At 44.0% G+C, this 16,428-nt stretch overlaps 2 protein-coding genes and 1 non-coding gene across 3 annotated transcripts; 2 read left to right on the top strand and 1 right to left on the bottom strand.

Moving 5' to 3' along the window:
* The first annotated feature begins 793 nt into the window (after positions 1-793).
* Positions 794-4,193, top strand: LOC100278124 (uncharacterized). Its single transcript, NM_001151503.2, has 4 exons — positions 794-949; positions 1,218-1,448; positions 2,763-3,065; positions 3,865-4,193. The coding sequence occupies exons 1-3, from the start codon at positions 827-829 to the stop codon at positions 3,060-3,062; spliced, it is 654 nt and encodes a 217-aa protein (NP_001144975.1). The 5' UTR covers positions 794-826; the 3' UTR covers positions 3,063-3,065; positions 3,865-4,193.
* Positions 4,194-4,410: 217 nt separating this feature from the next.
* Positions 4,411-4,483, bottom strand: TRNAE-CUC (transfer RNA glutamic acid (anticodon CUC)). The gene has a single exon. It is a non-coding gene; the product is annotated as a tRNA-Glu (tRNA).
* Positions 4,484-7,447: 2,964 nt separating this feature from the next.
* On the top strand, positions 7,448-8,017 carry LOC100277097 (uncharacterized). Its single transcript, NM_001363992.1, has one exon. The coding sequence runs from the start codon at positions 7,522-7,524 to the stop codon at positions 7,726-7,728; it is 207 nt and encodes a 68-aa protein (NP_001350921.1). The 5' UTR covers positions 7,448-7,521; the 3' UTR covers positions 7,729-8,017.
* Positions 8,018-16,428: the final 8,411 nt, after the last annotated feature.

Below are 16,428 nucleotides of genomic sequence, written 5' to 3' on the forward strand. Positions count from 1 at the left end.
AAAGATTAGTCTCTTGACTAAACTTTAGTCCTAGGACTAATAAAACCAAACAGCGCCTAAGGCCCTTTTTGCTAGGTTCTTTCAAGGGCTCTGTCAGCAGCTCCTCCACATAATCTATTAGGACATGTACAGTGGTAGTATTTAATATATAGAGACTTTTGAAGTGTTTAAAGTGGTATTTGCAAAAAAAAAATCGTGGTGTTGTCTCTCTATAAAGAGATGTCTCTGGCTCGTAACCCAAATAGCAACAGAAGTATTATTTATAATTGTACGAATTCGTCTTCTGTTCTGTCGATCTGATGTTGTATGAAAGCATTTAATTCTGTATTTATTAATTCACTATTTTTATATACACTCTATTGTATAATAAAGTCTTTTAATTGTCTTTTATGTTTGAAGAACTATTTTAGTGTCTCTCCATTATATATGTCTGGTAGGCTTTTTTATTGACTTCTCCATAAAAATAGGAAGAAGATGTGCCTAGAAACTAAGCGAAGCCGAAAGCCTAAAAAGATGCTTTTTCGGTTCTTCATGTCATTCCCTCTGCTATAAAAATAGGAGTTATGTTTATAATAAAATAGGGTGATCCTTTAAAAGCTCTTTTTGAACATAAGAAAATATTTATTTAGAAGAGCTAGAACAGAGCTGAAGCTCATGATACAAGAGCCCTGTTGTGAGTGCTACGTAGCATGTGTAGATGGACTAGGACTATTTGTGGCGGTACCAAACGAGCAAAACCCCAGAGGTAGGAGCACGAGTCATGAAGTAGCACTGTCGCATCAGGCCGACAGCCGTTCGTACAACCTAAAAGAAGGGAAGCAGAGCAATGCCAACGCGGCGGGGGCGGACCAGGAAGGGCGAACGCCGGATCGACGCGGCCATCGACCACTTCGTCGTCATGGGCTACGACGCACGCGACATTAGCGCCGTCGTTGCTGATCTCCTCAAGGTGATTTTCGATTACGTCCTCTCCCTTCTTAGTTCTTTTTTCCTGCAAGCAGCATCGTTGGGCTATGGCGGCGTTGTAGGGTTTTGGTTTCCTGTTTCTCCGCGGATCGATTGGGGGTCCGAAATCTGCTGCTTTTTTTTGTGCCTTGGACAGCCAGTTCCAAGGCGTTCTCTTGTGTTTGCGGCGATCGGCGCTTCAATTCGAGTGTGAATGAATGAATGCGCTAGCTGATCGATCAATTGTGGTTTTTCCACTGCTATGGCTGTAGGTGTACGGGGGCCCTGATGCGTGGCCCTTACTGGAGGAAGGCTCCTACGAGGTTGTGCAAAACAGGCTCTTCGAGATTGAGGACGAGGAGAAGCAGAAGCAGGACCAGCAGCTGCTGCTGGAGCACCACGACCAGCAGCTGCTGCTGGAGCACCACGACCACCAGCTGCTGCTGGAGCACCACGACCAGCAGCAGCTTGATTGCCAGCAAGTGGAGGATGAGCGTCCTCAGGTTGGGTGATTCCTCATTTCTTTTTGTGGTCTCTCTCAGTAACCACGTGGTCTCTCCTTATCGAAAGACCCATGCATGGTTTGCCCAACATGTCTACTAAAGACCCATCATCATCCATGGTTTCTCAGTTTGACCTCACTGCTGCAAGGCCACCTAGTTTCAATTGTGAATACGTGGAGATTGACATCTGAAAATCTGAATCTTCCTGCAAACCAAGACACATCTTTTGTCCGTTAGCATTCATGCCCTGACGTCTCATTGTATCCGCTGTTATCACTTCGTTGGTACCGGTCCAAGTCCCACCTAACCAATGTTAAGCGGGGGACTTCTGATAATATCATTTTTCTCAACACCTCACAGGACACCTGTGTATTTCCATGTTGAAAAGAAGGTGGCCTCAACTACCAATTAGTTCGTTAGTTGGTTCAACCCAGCTAAAATCAGCTACTAGTTAGCCAGCTAATTCCACTAGCAATTTTTTAGCCAGCTAACTATTAGCTCTATTGCATTGAAACAGGCCCTAAGTAAAATATACTGACATCTTGCACATACTCCTAAGTGGTGCAAGCAACCTGCTTCACCTATTCTTCCACTGCAAGGCTTCTAACTGAGATCGTGCCACATTTTTTGGACAAACTATTCTGCTCTTTATCTCTTTCCAATTGCGTAAAACCATCATTGTATCAATAAGTTTGGTGGGTAGTTCTGAAAAAACTGGTTTCACCACCAAGTAACTTCGAGTTGGTATTAATTTTTGTTTCAACCCAACATTCTTACTTAGTTACTTGTTACTTCTGTATGTGTCCATGAACATTTCAATGCCTAAGCATGCAACGTGAACCAGTGTAAATGAAAAGTTTTATATTATGCTAAAGTAAATATAGTTGTCATTTTGTGTTTGTACAATAATCTATCTTGGATATTTCCATGACTTTTGGTATCACTATTGCCATTAAGTCCATTACGCTACAGTGATGATGTCAAATTTGATGCTGGCACAATGCAGCAAACTGAAAGTTAACCAACTGCCAGTCTGTTGTTTCTTCTAATTGTAGACCTTTCGGTGGATATTCATTAATTTATGATTATGGTTTCTGTTGTCATCCAATCGACAAATGCTTATGCATGTTGTGGAATTCTCAAATAGGATGATACAAATTTCAACACTGGTAGAATGCAGAAAACTAAAAAAGAACGAACAAACTGCCATGCCATAATACGGCATTTTATTCTAAGCAGAAACTCTGAGTCATAATATATGCATGTTGTGAAATTACTAGCGGGCTCAATTCAATATGTTTTGTACATTTGTAGCACCAAGAACCAGCAGCAGACGAGGGAGTGGAAGTCCCTATGTTCATTGAACCACAAGATAACATATCAATTTCAAAGGTACCAGCAGAGACTAAGTCAGCAGATGACGAAGTGGAAGGCCCTATGTCCATTGAACCACCTGTTTGTGAAGCTGTATTGCCACTTAATGTAGCTATAAGGACTCGCCCAAGGCGACCCTGCTATGGATGGCTTAGTGAGTCAGAAGATGAGGAAGAGGAACAACCTACTGGTCAAAAACATGAGGTGCATGTTCTAAGTCGGGGAGAGCGAGCCCAGTAGATGGTATGTACACCCTATTACTATGCTCTTGTTGAGTGGTTACTTGTGGTGTGTTTGGTTTGAGGAATGAGGTGGTCTATCTTCCTCCCACTCGTCACTTCTTTTTATTTGGTTTATAGAATAGAAAATGAGTTGATCCATCACCACCTCATTCCTCATAAGCTAATAATAGTCTATACATGAGGAATAAGTTGATTCCACCAAAATTTATGGGATGAATTCATGATGCACCACCTCATTTCTATAAATAGTCAACATCTTGAATTTTATTTCCACTGTGACTTTGACCCAAAGATGTTCAATATGGCTTATGATCTCCTTAATTATAAACTATGTATGCCCTTGTCACCATGAACATGATACTAGCCATATATCACATAGCAAGGCAGGCAGGCACTATTGAAACCTCCTTGTAATCAAAAGCTATGAAGCTACAAGATAGCCATTGTTGTTCTTCTGATAAACAAACTTGCCGGTATACCTTCTCGAAGACCTGCTGCATTGGTTGAGAATCTTAAAATATTAGATAGAGAAAAGATTATACACTGGTGGTACTTATTGACTAGAGATTATACATTGGTGGTACTATTTGAGGGTTTTTGAAACCAAACACTACAGTTCCTACTTCCTACTGGACATGACATCAGAACCTTACCTTGAATTGAAAGTCGAAACCCCCATAATCCACTTTCTTATTGATAAATGCCAATCTCTATGCCATATCAGGATTGCCATCTATTCTATGCTAATCTAAAATCGTTTTGCTCGTTTTAATCACTAATCCTTGTTCTGATTTTGACAGGGTGGCTGATACCAACCTGACATGGTCCATGATGCTCCACTAAGATGCAGAAGTCCAGTGCTGTATTTTTGGTGTCGCTGAAACCAAAAACTAACTTTCAGAAGCCTTTTTTGAGTTTTGACAAGTCTAGCAGTCTAGCAGAACTGCAGAAGTATATAACAATATAGAACGTGCGCTTGATGAGCGTAAGTAGAGCATGTTCCGCTAATTTAAATAAGAGCCTTTGACTGAAGCGGTGACATAATTTTTGGAAACGGAGAAAAGAAGAGCTTAACTTCGATTGAAGCAGTGACGTAATTTTAGAATATGATACGATGTTTATCATCCAATAATATAGGCGCTGTGATTATGCATTCGTGGTGTTGACTGTTGGTAATTTAGTCCCTCTCTGATTTTGTTGTGAACGAGGTGGGAATACAAAAAAAATTCCGTTGCCGGATACGATGTTTATCATCCAATAATATAGGCGCTGTGATTATGCATTCGTGGTGTTGACTGTTGGTAACTTAGTCCCTCTCTGATTTTGTTGTGTGGGAATAAAAAAAATTCCGTTGCCGGGACTCGAACCCGGGTCTCTCGGGTGAGAGCCGAGTATCCTGACCAACTAGACTACAACGGATTTTGGTATAAAATTTGATTTTATCGATAAACTAGAATAACAGATTTTGCAATGAGACTGTTGTATAATGTCTTCGATGCCCATGAAAATTAAAAGCGATGAATTGAAAACCACGCTCCATAATGACCCAACCGTATAATCTTCACGATTGTTTTCCGGTTTTTATATATTTATTTTTGTATTTTCACGGTAATATATTTCTTTGACCAACAATCAAGAGCACCCATTAAGGGACTATTTGGTGTGGCTTAGGCACTGTTCGGTTTTTATGGATTAGAGCTCCAGAATGATTTCTAACCGGATTACTTCTCTAATTTATATAAATTTTGATGAGCCGGAACCAAACCTGCTTCGTTCCTGAACAAGCGAACGGGCCCTTAACAGACTCGGGAGCTGTTTTCTTGCCTCAGACAACCAAACGGTCATTCGTCGCTTTGCTTCGTCATCCAAGTCGCAAGAAACGCTGAGAGAAGCGTGGAGAGAGGGTGGGCCTAAAACTCGATCGTGGCCTAATTTGCCTTTGAGGCATGTTTGTTAAATATATGTTTAAGAGTCAACTATGATCTACGAAAACACTAATAAGTCTTTAGACACTCTTGTTGTCTCTCAGTCTCACTGCACGTGCGATACTAGCACATCATCGTCGTTGTGTTTTATCTCGTACATATAGACATCATGAAGACATTGTTGCAGTGTTGATAAGCAACGACAGTAAAGTGTACGTGTGAACGTGTTGTTGCTGGTCCTACGTTGCACGTCTAGTTATAAACTATCCATAATCCTCTATCTATGTTATCTTAGTTGAACGTAGTAGATATGCTAGTCTAAGTGTACTCATTTCTCTATAGTGGTATAAGAACCATTCATGCATATTTTTAATTTGGATGTTTTGACGATATGTATAGTAGATTGAATCTATTTTATTTTGGTTGTAGTATGAATTGGAATAGATGAGGTAGTAGTCAGTAAAGTCCCACAGTTTGTTTGTCCTTATCATCCGGAATCACTATGGGGCATAAGTGAAAACATCTAGGCCTCAATTTGATTTTGGTGATTAATAACAACGTAAGATTATTGTGACTAACATGTATCTCAGAAACAAGATAAGTTAAGTCACAATAATGTACGATAAATAGGCTTATGATGTATTCATTTCTTGATTGATGAAGGTCAAATTTTGAATTTTCAAAAGAAGGGACAAAAATTTTAGGATCAGTTAGTTCTAAGTGTCAATATAGTTGTTAGGCATAACTTTTATTTTCCTTCAGTCGTACTATAAAGGAGGACATGAGATGAGTAATTTGACCTATCTGAGTCTAGTTAGGCGGTGTTGCACACTTGCGAAAATTAGTGTTATGTGAATCCAGGAGAGCCCATAAGAAGTTCAAAAAACAAATTTAAAAGCGATTGAAAAGAGTGAGTTAAACGGTCTGTAGTAGCACATAACGTGTTCAGTGCTTCATCGGATCGAGGTGTGCCCTATAGTGTTTCAGAGTCTTGTCGTCATATCATGTGTGCCACAAGACAGAACACCAAATAGGGCACCCAAAGAGCATATAAATCATGTTGAGGTTGAGTATTCACTAGGCATATCTGGTATGTCACCGAACATGGCACTAGACAAGCTACTCAAAGAGGTCTACAACTATGCATTTGAAGATTGTACTGACAGGACGTGTTCAGCATGACATCGCTGATGGCATAGGATGCCACGTACAATAACAATTAGTTCAGAAACTAGCCGTTGGAGAGCAACGATGTGTCCCATGCAATGGGAAAGTAGGCACCGAACATGTCTGGTGCCCACAAAATGCTGAGTGGGATTGTAAGAGTTAGTTTCACTCCTTAGGGCTGATTTGGTTACCAGGGATCACGAGAGGATTGGAGGAGATTAAGGGGGAAATTAGTTCATTTCCCCCTCAATCCCCTCCAATCCTTCCGTGATCCCGTTGTCACCAAATCAACCCCTAGGGTTATTTATACCCCCGGCTCAATTTTTTGAGGTGTCTTACCCCTTCCAATAGCTGAAGCATCCACTTAAGAATAAGAAAGACCCTTTGCATATTGAGGAGATTAGAGAAGTGATAATCGCATAGTTAGCAACCTTATTTGTTCATAGAGAGTTATTTATGTGCAGCCACCACTCTCATTAGATTTGGCAAGTTCAAGGAGTATAGTGCTTATTACTATTGGTGATCGATATCACCTAAATGACTAGGGGGTAATCGGTCGTGTCCTGATCACCAAGAGAGATAATTGGCTACTACCAAAGAGGAGAGGTTAAAGTTAGGAGAAACCTAGGAAGGTGCTTGAGTTTTAATTGGAACCGACCATGTAAGCTTCCATTACATACACACGATGACATGGAATAACTTTTGTGAGCCCCTCAGTAATCACAAGCTAGGCATTCAACCTAATAAGACTATCTCTAGCAGCTTGCTCATCTTCATCCCCTATTTTAAACCTCACTCTATAAATAGTAAAATCTATAATGCAAAAAATGGTGTTTTATACAACCATATGCATAATTCGCTAGCCATAGCCTGAGGGTGCAAAACCAAAGCACGTGTTATGCTATGTGTTCTCCATATTCACTCTATACCGGATGTTTTTTTATAGATGTAGCATCTAGCTTTAATCCTAAGCAAATAAAATCCCCGGAAATTAAAAGTTCATCGCTGATGGCACCGGCAGCGAGAAGTATGGGCGTATAGCCATGCGATTTGCCATTTTTGTACGAGTATACTAGTAAGCCTAGCCCCCATTCTCAAGGAGCAGCCGGCACATGTCTCACTCCTGCTCGCCCATTCGATCCGATCGTCAAACAGATCGTCGTCTCGCCTCGGCGGGCTTGCGCGCGCGCCGGCTGGCCGCTGGCTCGACCGACGACCGCCAACCGCGCGGCTCTGCTTCCCTCCCGGGCTCCCGGCGTATATGTAGCCCGCTTCCTCGATCCCCTGTCCTGCCATAAGCCATAGCATCAGCCGCACCCGAGCTAGCCAGTTGTATAGCGACGCCCACGCCCGAAACACACACGTATGTCTCGCGCGCTCGCACTTGCGGTCCTCCTCCTGGCCGCCGCCGCGGTGGCGCCGCTGGCCTCCGCCGACGGCGTGAAGTCCGTCCCCATCCCCGGCGCCAAGGAGGCCGCCAGCGGCGCCAAGATGTTCGACAGGGAGGCCGACGCCGGTCACGACCCGGTCAGCGGCCTGCCGGCCGACCCGGCGCCCGACGCGCGCCCCTAAGGCTACGCACCGTCGTCGTTGTCGTCACCGCCGTCGCCGTCCCGACCCGTTTCCGCTGAACACCACGCGCCTTGTACGTGTGCTTGTGATGTTCGGCCTCTGCGTGCGTTTTGCATTGCTTGCGTGCGTTTTCCTTCGGCTGCCGTGCCGATTGGTCGTGGTGGACGCAGCGCCATGGATAACGGATCTTAGGTACTCACCCGTGCTTGCTGTACCTGTACCCATTTATTTGGCATTTCTCTCTTTTTTTTTCAATATGCCGGAGGATATATAATTTCTTCGAGAAAAAGGAATATATGCAGGAGGATCTCGAATTTCTTGTGGAATATCATCTCCGGCAATCGTCAATCACCACACGCGAGAATCAAGATGCCTTGTGGCATGTCTTGAATCACTACACGACGGTTCACTTACAGCGACCTACGGTTGGTTGCTAAAACGGCCTTCAGCGACCTACGGTTGGTCGCTAAAAACTTTTAGCGACCCATAAGGATGGTCGCTGTAAGTGCCGTCGCTAAAGGCTTTAGCGACCGACATCTTTTTAGCGACCGACCGTCCGTTGCTAATATGGTATATTTAGCGACCAACCGTGGGTTGTTGTACTATAGATTTAGCAACCAACCGTAAGTAGTCATACTATACATTTAGCAACCAACAGAAAGTCACCCTTTTTACAGTTGTTATTAATAATAATATACATTTAATTAAGCACCACAAATCACAGATTTTTATACACAAATCATAAAGACATGCACAATTAATCAGTATACCACAGTCATAGATCCATCACATAAACCCAAAAGCACCACAATTATACATTCACAAAAGCATCACAATTATAATATCATTCACAACTAGATCATTTACAGATAGCTAGCTAGATCATTCACAAAAGCTCCAGAGATGATCAGTCACAAAAGCACTATTTGATGTCTGAATGGATGTCTCCCGGTGCTTTTCATATCACGAGGTGCAGACTGGTGAGGCAATGCAAACCCATGGATTTCTTCTTCTTCAATGTCATAATCATGTGTAGACACCATAAACTCTTGTGCAAGCACTGATGTTCCATGCCTTCTTAAATATGAAGAGCTCCCTTCAGAAGTAAAAGAGGACCGAATTAGTTCCCAATCAGTTCTTTGATACGAAGTCATGTATTACTAGGCTAGAGAAAAACAAGAAAAAAATAAAAAAGGTATGATCATAATCAAGATAAAACTGTCTTCATTTATGTATCCAGATAGATATTTTGGTACAGTGTAGGAAAACCAGCAGATGGTCTAAGATCCTTCCATAAGGAAAAAAAAGGATAGACAGGGTTCCAAAACAAACACAAAATCAGTATGCTTGAGTGCACCAAGGCCTGACGCGAATCATCAATCTCAACCATCACTATAGTTCCTGGAGCACTTTTTAAAGATTAACAATCCAATTAAGTGTTCTCATATGGTCATGCTGTCTTTGCTATTTAATTTCCGACAGATGATTCTATGGGAAAGTTAGATTAGGGGGCACAAATGACCCAGCCACAAAGGTGTTGGCTAGTGGCACTAGGTTCTACTCGCAGATGTGGAGATTCTGTTCCTAAACTACGCACCAAGCGTAGCCACCTTGGCGCAAAAGAAATACAGTGCTACCCTTCGGAGTCGGCAACCTACCTTAACAACAATTATTGCAATAACGCCACAGACAATCAGAAACAGGAACGCCATAATGCATTTGTCAGTAGCAACCTGAAATGAAAAATCTTGTAACTTCAGCCACTTAGGAGTAACAAATAAACATGCATTTGAGTGCTAGAGAGGGGAATGGAGCACCTGACGGCCAATCTCTTTCACCATTTGACTGGCCTTCTTCAGTGAGAAGTGAATAGAATCTAACTCATTGCCGATTCTCTTCATTTGCTCTGTCTTTAAAAAAAAATGATAAAAGGATGTTCAGAAAACAATCACACGGAGCATATGGACGTTGACCTTGGGAGACAACTCGTGCATGTAACAGATCGAGAAATCAAATTCTAAATCTTAACTGTTTGTTGCATATACAAAGTCTACTCTGCCTTTACAAACGTATCCACTCTTGTCACTAAACAAAAGAAAAACAATTTCCCTCAATTCCAATCGAGATGTGGTGATTCATGCAACTATCTCCTTGGCGGAGGCACGCACGACCTGAAGGGCGGCTCTGGAGCCCTGGTCAAAGGCGATCTCCTCGGCGGAGGCACGCACGAGGAGCTGCGGGCGACGGCGGGCGACGGCTGGCAGCCTGACGGTGACGGATGAGGCGGCCCTCCTAGTCCTACGGAGGAGAGCGGAGGAACTGAGGACGAGGCCAGAATCGGTGGTCGGAATGGTGGCCATGTCTGCTTCTGCTCTGCTTGTGCCTGGTGGTCAGAATGGTGGCCTAGGGTTTTGATTGGGGGTTGGCGGCTGGATCTGGCCTCTGGCTGCTGTGAGTAGTTAGCGACCCACACCGAGTGACCCGGAGGCTTCTAGAGCGAGCGAGAGAATCAGTCGGGTAGGTTAGTGTGGGGGAGGACGGACGGGACGGCTGGTACCTTGCGTCTCCGGCGCGAGGCAGACGGTGTACCCGTGCCGGAGGAGGCAGTCGATGACGGCGAACCCGATGAAGGAGATGCCGCCAGTGACGCGCGTCGTGGCCCCTCCAGCGTCGCCCCAGAGAGCGCTTGGCGTCCGCGTGGCCCGCCGAGCGGCGCCACCCGCCCGCCAGGAGCGCGGCGCGCAGCTCGTCTACCTCCGCCTCAAGGCTCTGCGTGCTCTGAAGCACGCCCATGCCTGCCGCCCCGGCTCCCTCGCGCCATGGGGAGCGGGGCCTCGCGCCATGGTTGCCTCGTGGCCCGACCAAAGCGCGGCGTCATGGGGAGCGGGGCCTCAGCCGCAGCTGCCGCGGCGGCGGCATAGGCCGTGGGGGCGAGGCGGTGGTGCGTGCCCATGGTGCGGGACCGCGGTGGAGAGAAGGAAGCGTAGGAAGAGGTAGAGGCGGTGGCAGCTGGCAGAGAAGCTAGGGAGCGCGCGGCTGCTAGGGTTAGGTAGATGGGCCCCTAGTGGGCCTTAGGGTTAGGAAATATTTTCTTTTTTTATTTCGAAATGTATTTTTAAATTACTCAAAAAATCATAAAATAATTAACAAATAAATAATAAACATTTGAATAAATTATTGCGAATGCAAATAAATAAGAAACATTTGAAACAAATTTCAACTCGAATCTAATATCATATAAGCACAAAGAACACAGTTGCATACTATAGTCATGTGCATACATAAACAAACCATGAAAAAACATACAAGCAATATTAAAAAAAAATCACCACGCAATTTAGCGATCAATGTTTCCTTGTTTTAATTAATTTTTAGTCACTAACATCTACAGGTACGTTCAGGCTATAAGATTTGATAGTGATCCTTGCTCTATAGCGACCCACCGCTAGTCCCCGACAACATCTATAGCGACCAACCATAAGTTGTTAAATTTCTAGACTTTTAGCGACCAACCGACCGTTGCTACAAAAGGATTTAGCGACTGACCGTCGGTCCCTAATCTTTAGCAACCAACAGTTGGTACCTAATAAGGGTCGCTAAAGATCAACCGTCGTGTAGTGAATACTAGTGTATTGCCGCACGCCCCGTGCGCGGTGTTAAATCCGTTTATGGGATCTTAATTTGTACATAAATAAGAAACAAAGAATGTACTACCCACTTATTGCTTCTTCCAACGCGTCATCATCGTCAAACCATCCATAAATCTCGTCATGTGCCTTCAGAGTGATGCTAGATGTCAGCAAATATCAAATATTGGTCCTATATCAATTTCACAGTTACTATGACAACATACCTTGTCAGAAAGTGGGCAACTTAAAGGTCTTCATTCTACCTTTTGAGCTGTACAAAATGTAAAGTTTCATGTGCATGATGAGTACAGATGTGATAATGGAAAACTAAGAATAAAGTCCGGGTGGTGTTTACTTTTTTGCATGGACATTTAAACTAATGGAAACCTATTACTATTGCATATGTGCTTGAAACAGGAACACATGCCAGTAATTAATAGTTTTGGAATGCACATGTTGCCACCAAGCACCCAGCTCAGCATCACAGACATTTCATACTTGATGAAAAATCTACCACCAACTCTTCCAGGTTGTGGTATCCACAACTTGGACAGAAACTACAGGTAAACAATTTTAGTATGCAGTTAAAGTAGTTTCAGTATAGAGTTCTTCAGTAATGTGCTGGGGAAAAAGAAAATGGTTAAAAGCTATGAAATGATGTTCATAATTGTTATTGGAACACGTTCTCAGAAAGTATGTAGAGGCCATGTAGCTATAGGAAAACAATAATAATAGCTTACTGCTTAATTTTTCACATATTTTATTATTGCGACAGGTATCCCGACCATGTGTTCAAGCTCTCTAAGGCGCTCTATGGACTTAAGCAAGCCCCAAGAGCATGGTATGAATGCCTTAGAGATTTCTTAATTGCTAATGCTTTCAAGGTTGGGAAAGCCGATCCCACTCTTTTCACTAAGACTTGTGATGGTGACCTTTGTGTGTGCCAAATTTATGTCAATGACATAATATTTGGTTCTACTAACCAAAAGTCTTATGAAGAGTTTAACAGGGTAATGACTCAAAAGTTTGAGATGTCGATGATGGGCGAGTTGAATTACTTCCTTGGGTTCCAAGTGAAGCAACTCAAGGACGACACCTTCATCTCCCAAATAAAGTACACTCAAGATCTTCTCAAGCGATTTGGGATGAAGGATGCCAAGCCCGCAAAGACACCGATGGGAACTGACAGGCATGTCGACCTCAACAAAGGAGGTAAGTCCATTGATCAAAAGGCATACCAGTCTATGATGGGTTCCTTGCTTTATTTATGTGCTAGTAGACCGGATATTATGCTTAGTGCATGCATGTGTGCTAGATATCAATCCGACCCAAGGGAATGTCACCTTGTGGCCGTTAAGCGGATTCTTAGATATTTAGTTTCTACGCCTTACTTCGGGATATGGTATCCAAAGGGGTCTACCTTTGACTTGATTGGATATTCAGACTCCGATTATGCTGGATGCAAGGTTGATAGGAAGAGTACATCAGGGACGTGCCAATTCCTAGGAAGGTCCCTGGTGTCTTGGAGTTCAAAGAAACAAACCTCCGTTGCCCTATCCACCGCTAAGGCCGAGTATGTCGCGGCAGGACAGTGTTGCGCGCAACTACTTTGGATGAGGCAAACCCTCCGGGACTTTAGCTACAATCTGAGCAAAGTCCCACTCTTATGTGACAATGAGAGTGCAATCTGCATGGCGGATAATCCTGTTGAACACAGCCGCACTAAGCACATAGACATCTGGCATCACTTTCTGAGAGACCACCAGCAAAAGGGAGATATCGAGGTGTACCATGTTAGCACCGAGAACCAGCTAGCTGATATCTTTACCAAGCCGTTGGATGAGAAAACCTTTTGCAGGTTGCGTAGTGAGCTAAATGTCTTAGATTCACATAACTTGGATTGATTTATAGCATACATGTGTTTTATGCCTTTGATCATGTTACTTTATGCATTTATGAAATTTATTGCTTATTTATGGTGCTCAAGTTGTGCAAGGGACCTCACAAGTCCATGTGTGTTTGATGCACATAGTTAGGGGAAGATGTGCTACAACTTGACCCTTTGAAACTAATCCGTTTGTTTGAGTATACTTGATGTAGTCTCAAAGGTGGATTGAAAGGAAAAGGTGAACTTGGACCATGCCAAGACTTCCACTGCACTCCGGTATTAGTGTACTTAATTCCAAGTTCATTCTCTTGCTCTTATTGCCTGTTTTCTCTTAATTGATATTTTTGGTGAGACAATGGGGTTAAAGGGCCAATAATGATCCCGTTTTGGTGCTTAATGCCAAAGGGGGAGAAATTAAGACCAAAGCAAATGGATCAGCTACCACATGTGAATTTTGAAAACATAAGAGTTAGAACTTTTGATTTGTCCAAAATGCTCTTATTGCAAAATTTAGTCTCTTGTGGGGGAGAATTTATGACTATGGAAAAAAGGGGGAGTTTTTGGCATTTGATCAATTTCACTCTTGGATTATCTCTCTTTATGCCCAAACAAGTGAGTTTGACTTAGAGATAGGAAAATGAATTTGATTTGCAAAAACAAAGCAAGTGGTGGCAAAGAGAGATCCAAATATGTCAAATCTTGTCAAAAACAATTTGGTCCTCAATTGCATTTGAAAGGATCACGATGCCCAAGAGGGGGGGTGAATTGGGCTTTTCTAAAAATCAACACTAATTAAAACCTAAGCAAGAGCTAAGCAAGAGCCCAACTTCACCCCAACAACTAGCACTAAGAATATAATACTAGAAATGCAACAATGCTAAGACAATACTTCAAATACTTGCTAAACAAATACACAATGTAAAGTGCTTGAATTAAGTGCGGAATGTAAAGCAAGGTTTAGAAGACTCCTCCAATTTTTTCCCGAGGTATCGAAGAGTCGGCACTCTCCACTAGTCCTCGTTGGAGCACCCACGCAAGGGTATCGCTCCCCCTTGGTCCTCGCAAGAACCAAGTGCTCACTATGAGATGATCCTTTGCCACTCCGGCGCGGTGGATCCCTCAAGACCGCTTACAAACTTGAGTCGGGTCACCAACAAGATCTTCACGGTGATCACCGAGCTTCCAACGCCACCAAGCCGTCTAGGTGATGCCGATCACCAAGAGTAACAAGCCATAGACTTTCGCTTGACCAAGAGAAGCCTAATGCAAGTGGTGTGTGCTCTAGGTGGCTCTCGCTAGCGCTAATGAGGAACAAAACGTGAATTAAGATTCTCTAATCTCCTCACTAGGCTTTTGGTGCTTGCAATGCTCTAGCAATGTGCTGGAATAAATGTGGAGTGCAAGACATTGAATATGGTGGGTGGAAGGGGTATAAATAGCCCTCACCCACCAACTAGCCGTTACAGGCAACTTTCTGCGCACTGGCGCACCGGACAGTCCGGTGTGCCACCGGTGCGCCAACGGTCGTTTCCAACGGCTAGTTCTGACAGCTAGCCGTTGGACTCATGGCACACCGGACAGTCCAGTGCGGTGTCCGGTGCGCCACTAAAATTCAACTCTAAAACTGGCGCTCTCGGGTTTTCTGTGGAGGAAGCTTCTTCCTCGGACCAGCCTGGCCCCACCTGGCAGAGGGTGCACCGGACAGTCCGGTGCACACCGGACAGTCCGGTGCCCCCAGGGACAGAAACCCTAACTCTTGTTTTTCAGCTGATTTTCAAATCGGTTTTCGTTCTAACTTGTGAGTGAGTTCTAGAGTGACACCTAGCACTGTATGTGAGTGTGATTGTGCACCAACACTACACTAGAACTCTCTTGGTCAAACTACTCATCGACAACCCCTCTTTATAGTATGGCTAAAAGATAATAAAAGACCTAACAAAATCGTGAGTGTCCACATCTCCTTGACACTCGGACTTCGTAGACCTTTGCCTTTTGTTTCGTCGTTTTAGCCGTCGCTTCGAGTTCTTATCTCCGGAATTTTTTTCACCGTTGTAATACTTCTACCTGTCATGCGACCTAACTTACCATTTGTCTATGCAAAACACACGTTAGTCACATATAATATTACGTTGTCATTAATCACTAAAACCAACCAGGGGCCTAGATGCTTTCAATCTCCCCCTTTTTGGTGATTGATGACAACCCTACAAGTTTTGTGAGAGTAGTTTGTTTTGAAGTTTCTGTCAATAGAAAGGATGGTTAGTTATACTCAGTAATCTTTGACAGAAAGAACGTGTACCATAATAGTGAGCGTATACACATCATAAGATTCTTGTTCATATAAAAGTGAAGTTAAATCAATGAAACAAGAACTAGAAGACTGGTGATAAAATATAAGGTGAAAACATAATACACACAGTCAATCACAAGCAACGAGAGTATATATCGAGTTTGTGAGCCAAAAATCATCAAGCTAGTACAGAGAGTAGCAAGCACATATATTACATCAAAATGACTCTCTACTAACTCTCTAAGTCCCCCTAGCTCTCACAACTCATATCTCTCCCCCTTTGGCGTCAAACACGAAAAGGGTACCCGAACCTAAACATCTGAAGCAGGAGGAGGCGGCGGGGGCGCATCCGGTCGCGGTCGAGGCAGCAGAGCGAACGCCGGCGGAGGGTCAGAGTCAGTCTCGGATCCAGGATCTGCGGTAGAAGCTGGAGCTGGTACTGACTCGGACTGAGGCCACGCTGCACGAGCTGCCGGAACAGAAGTGGTCACAGATACTGCCACAGCAGTAGTGGTAACAGCAGATGCTGGTGGCACTGGCGGCTGCGGGCAGACAGAGCTGAGAACCGGAGAGGTGAACGCCAAAGTGACCGGCCGGAGCGGAGAAGTACCAACAGGGGGTCCTGACAAAATCGATGGCACAACTGGAGCGTGAAGCGGAGGAGGTGGAGCAGACTGAACCGGAGGTACTGAGACACCAGACTGCTGTAGCATGAGAGCCATGAATGCCCTACTCTCAGCCCGATCCTGAAGTAGCTGCTGCTGAAGCGCATCCTGCCTGTCCTGCATGTTCTGAAACATCGAGAGCATCCTTTCGGATAACCGGGCCTGCTCGGCTGCCAGGTGAGCCTGCTGTTGAGTGATAGACTGGAGAATCGAAGCAAGAGCAGGGTC

Source organism: Zea mays, chromosome 7, assembly GCF_902167145.1.
Source record: "Zea mays cultivar B73 chromosome 7, Zm-B73-REFERENCE-NAM-5.0, whole genome shotgun sequence".
Lineage (NCBI taxonomy): Eukaryota > Viridiplantae > Streptophyta > Magnoliopsida > Poales > Poaceae > Zea > Zea mays.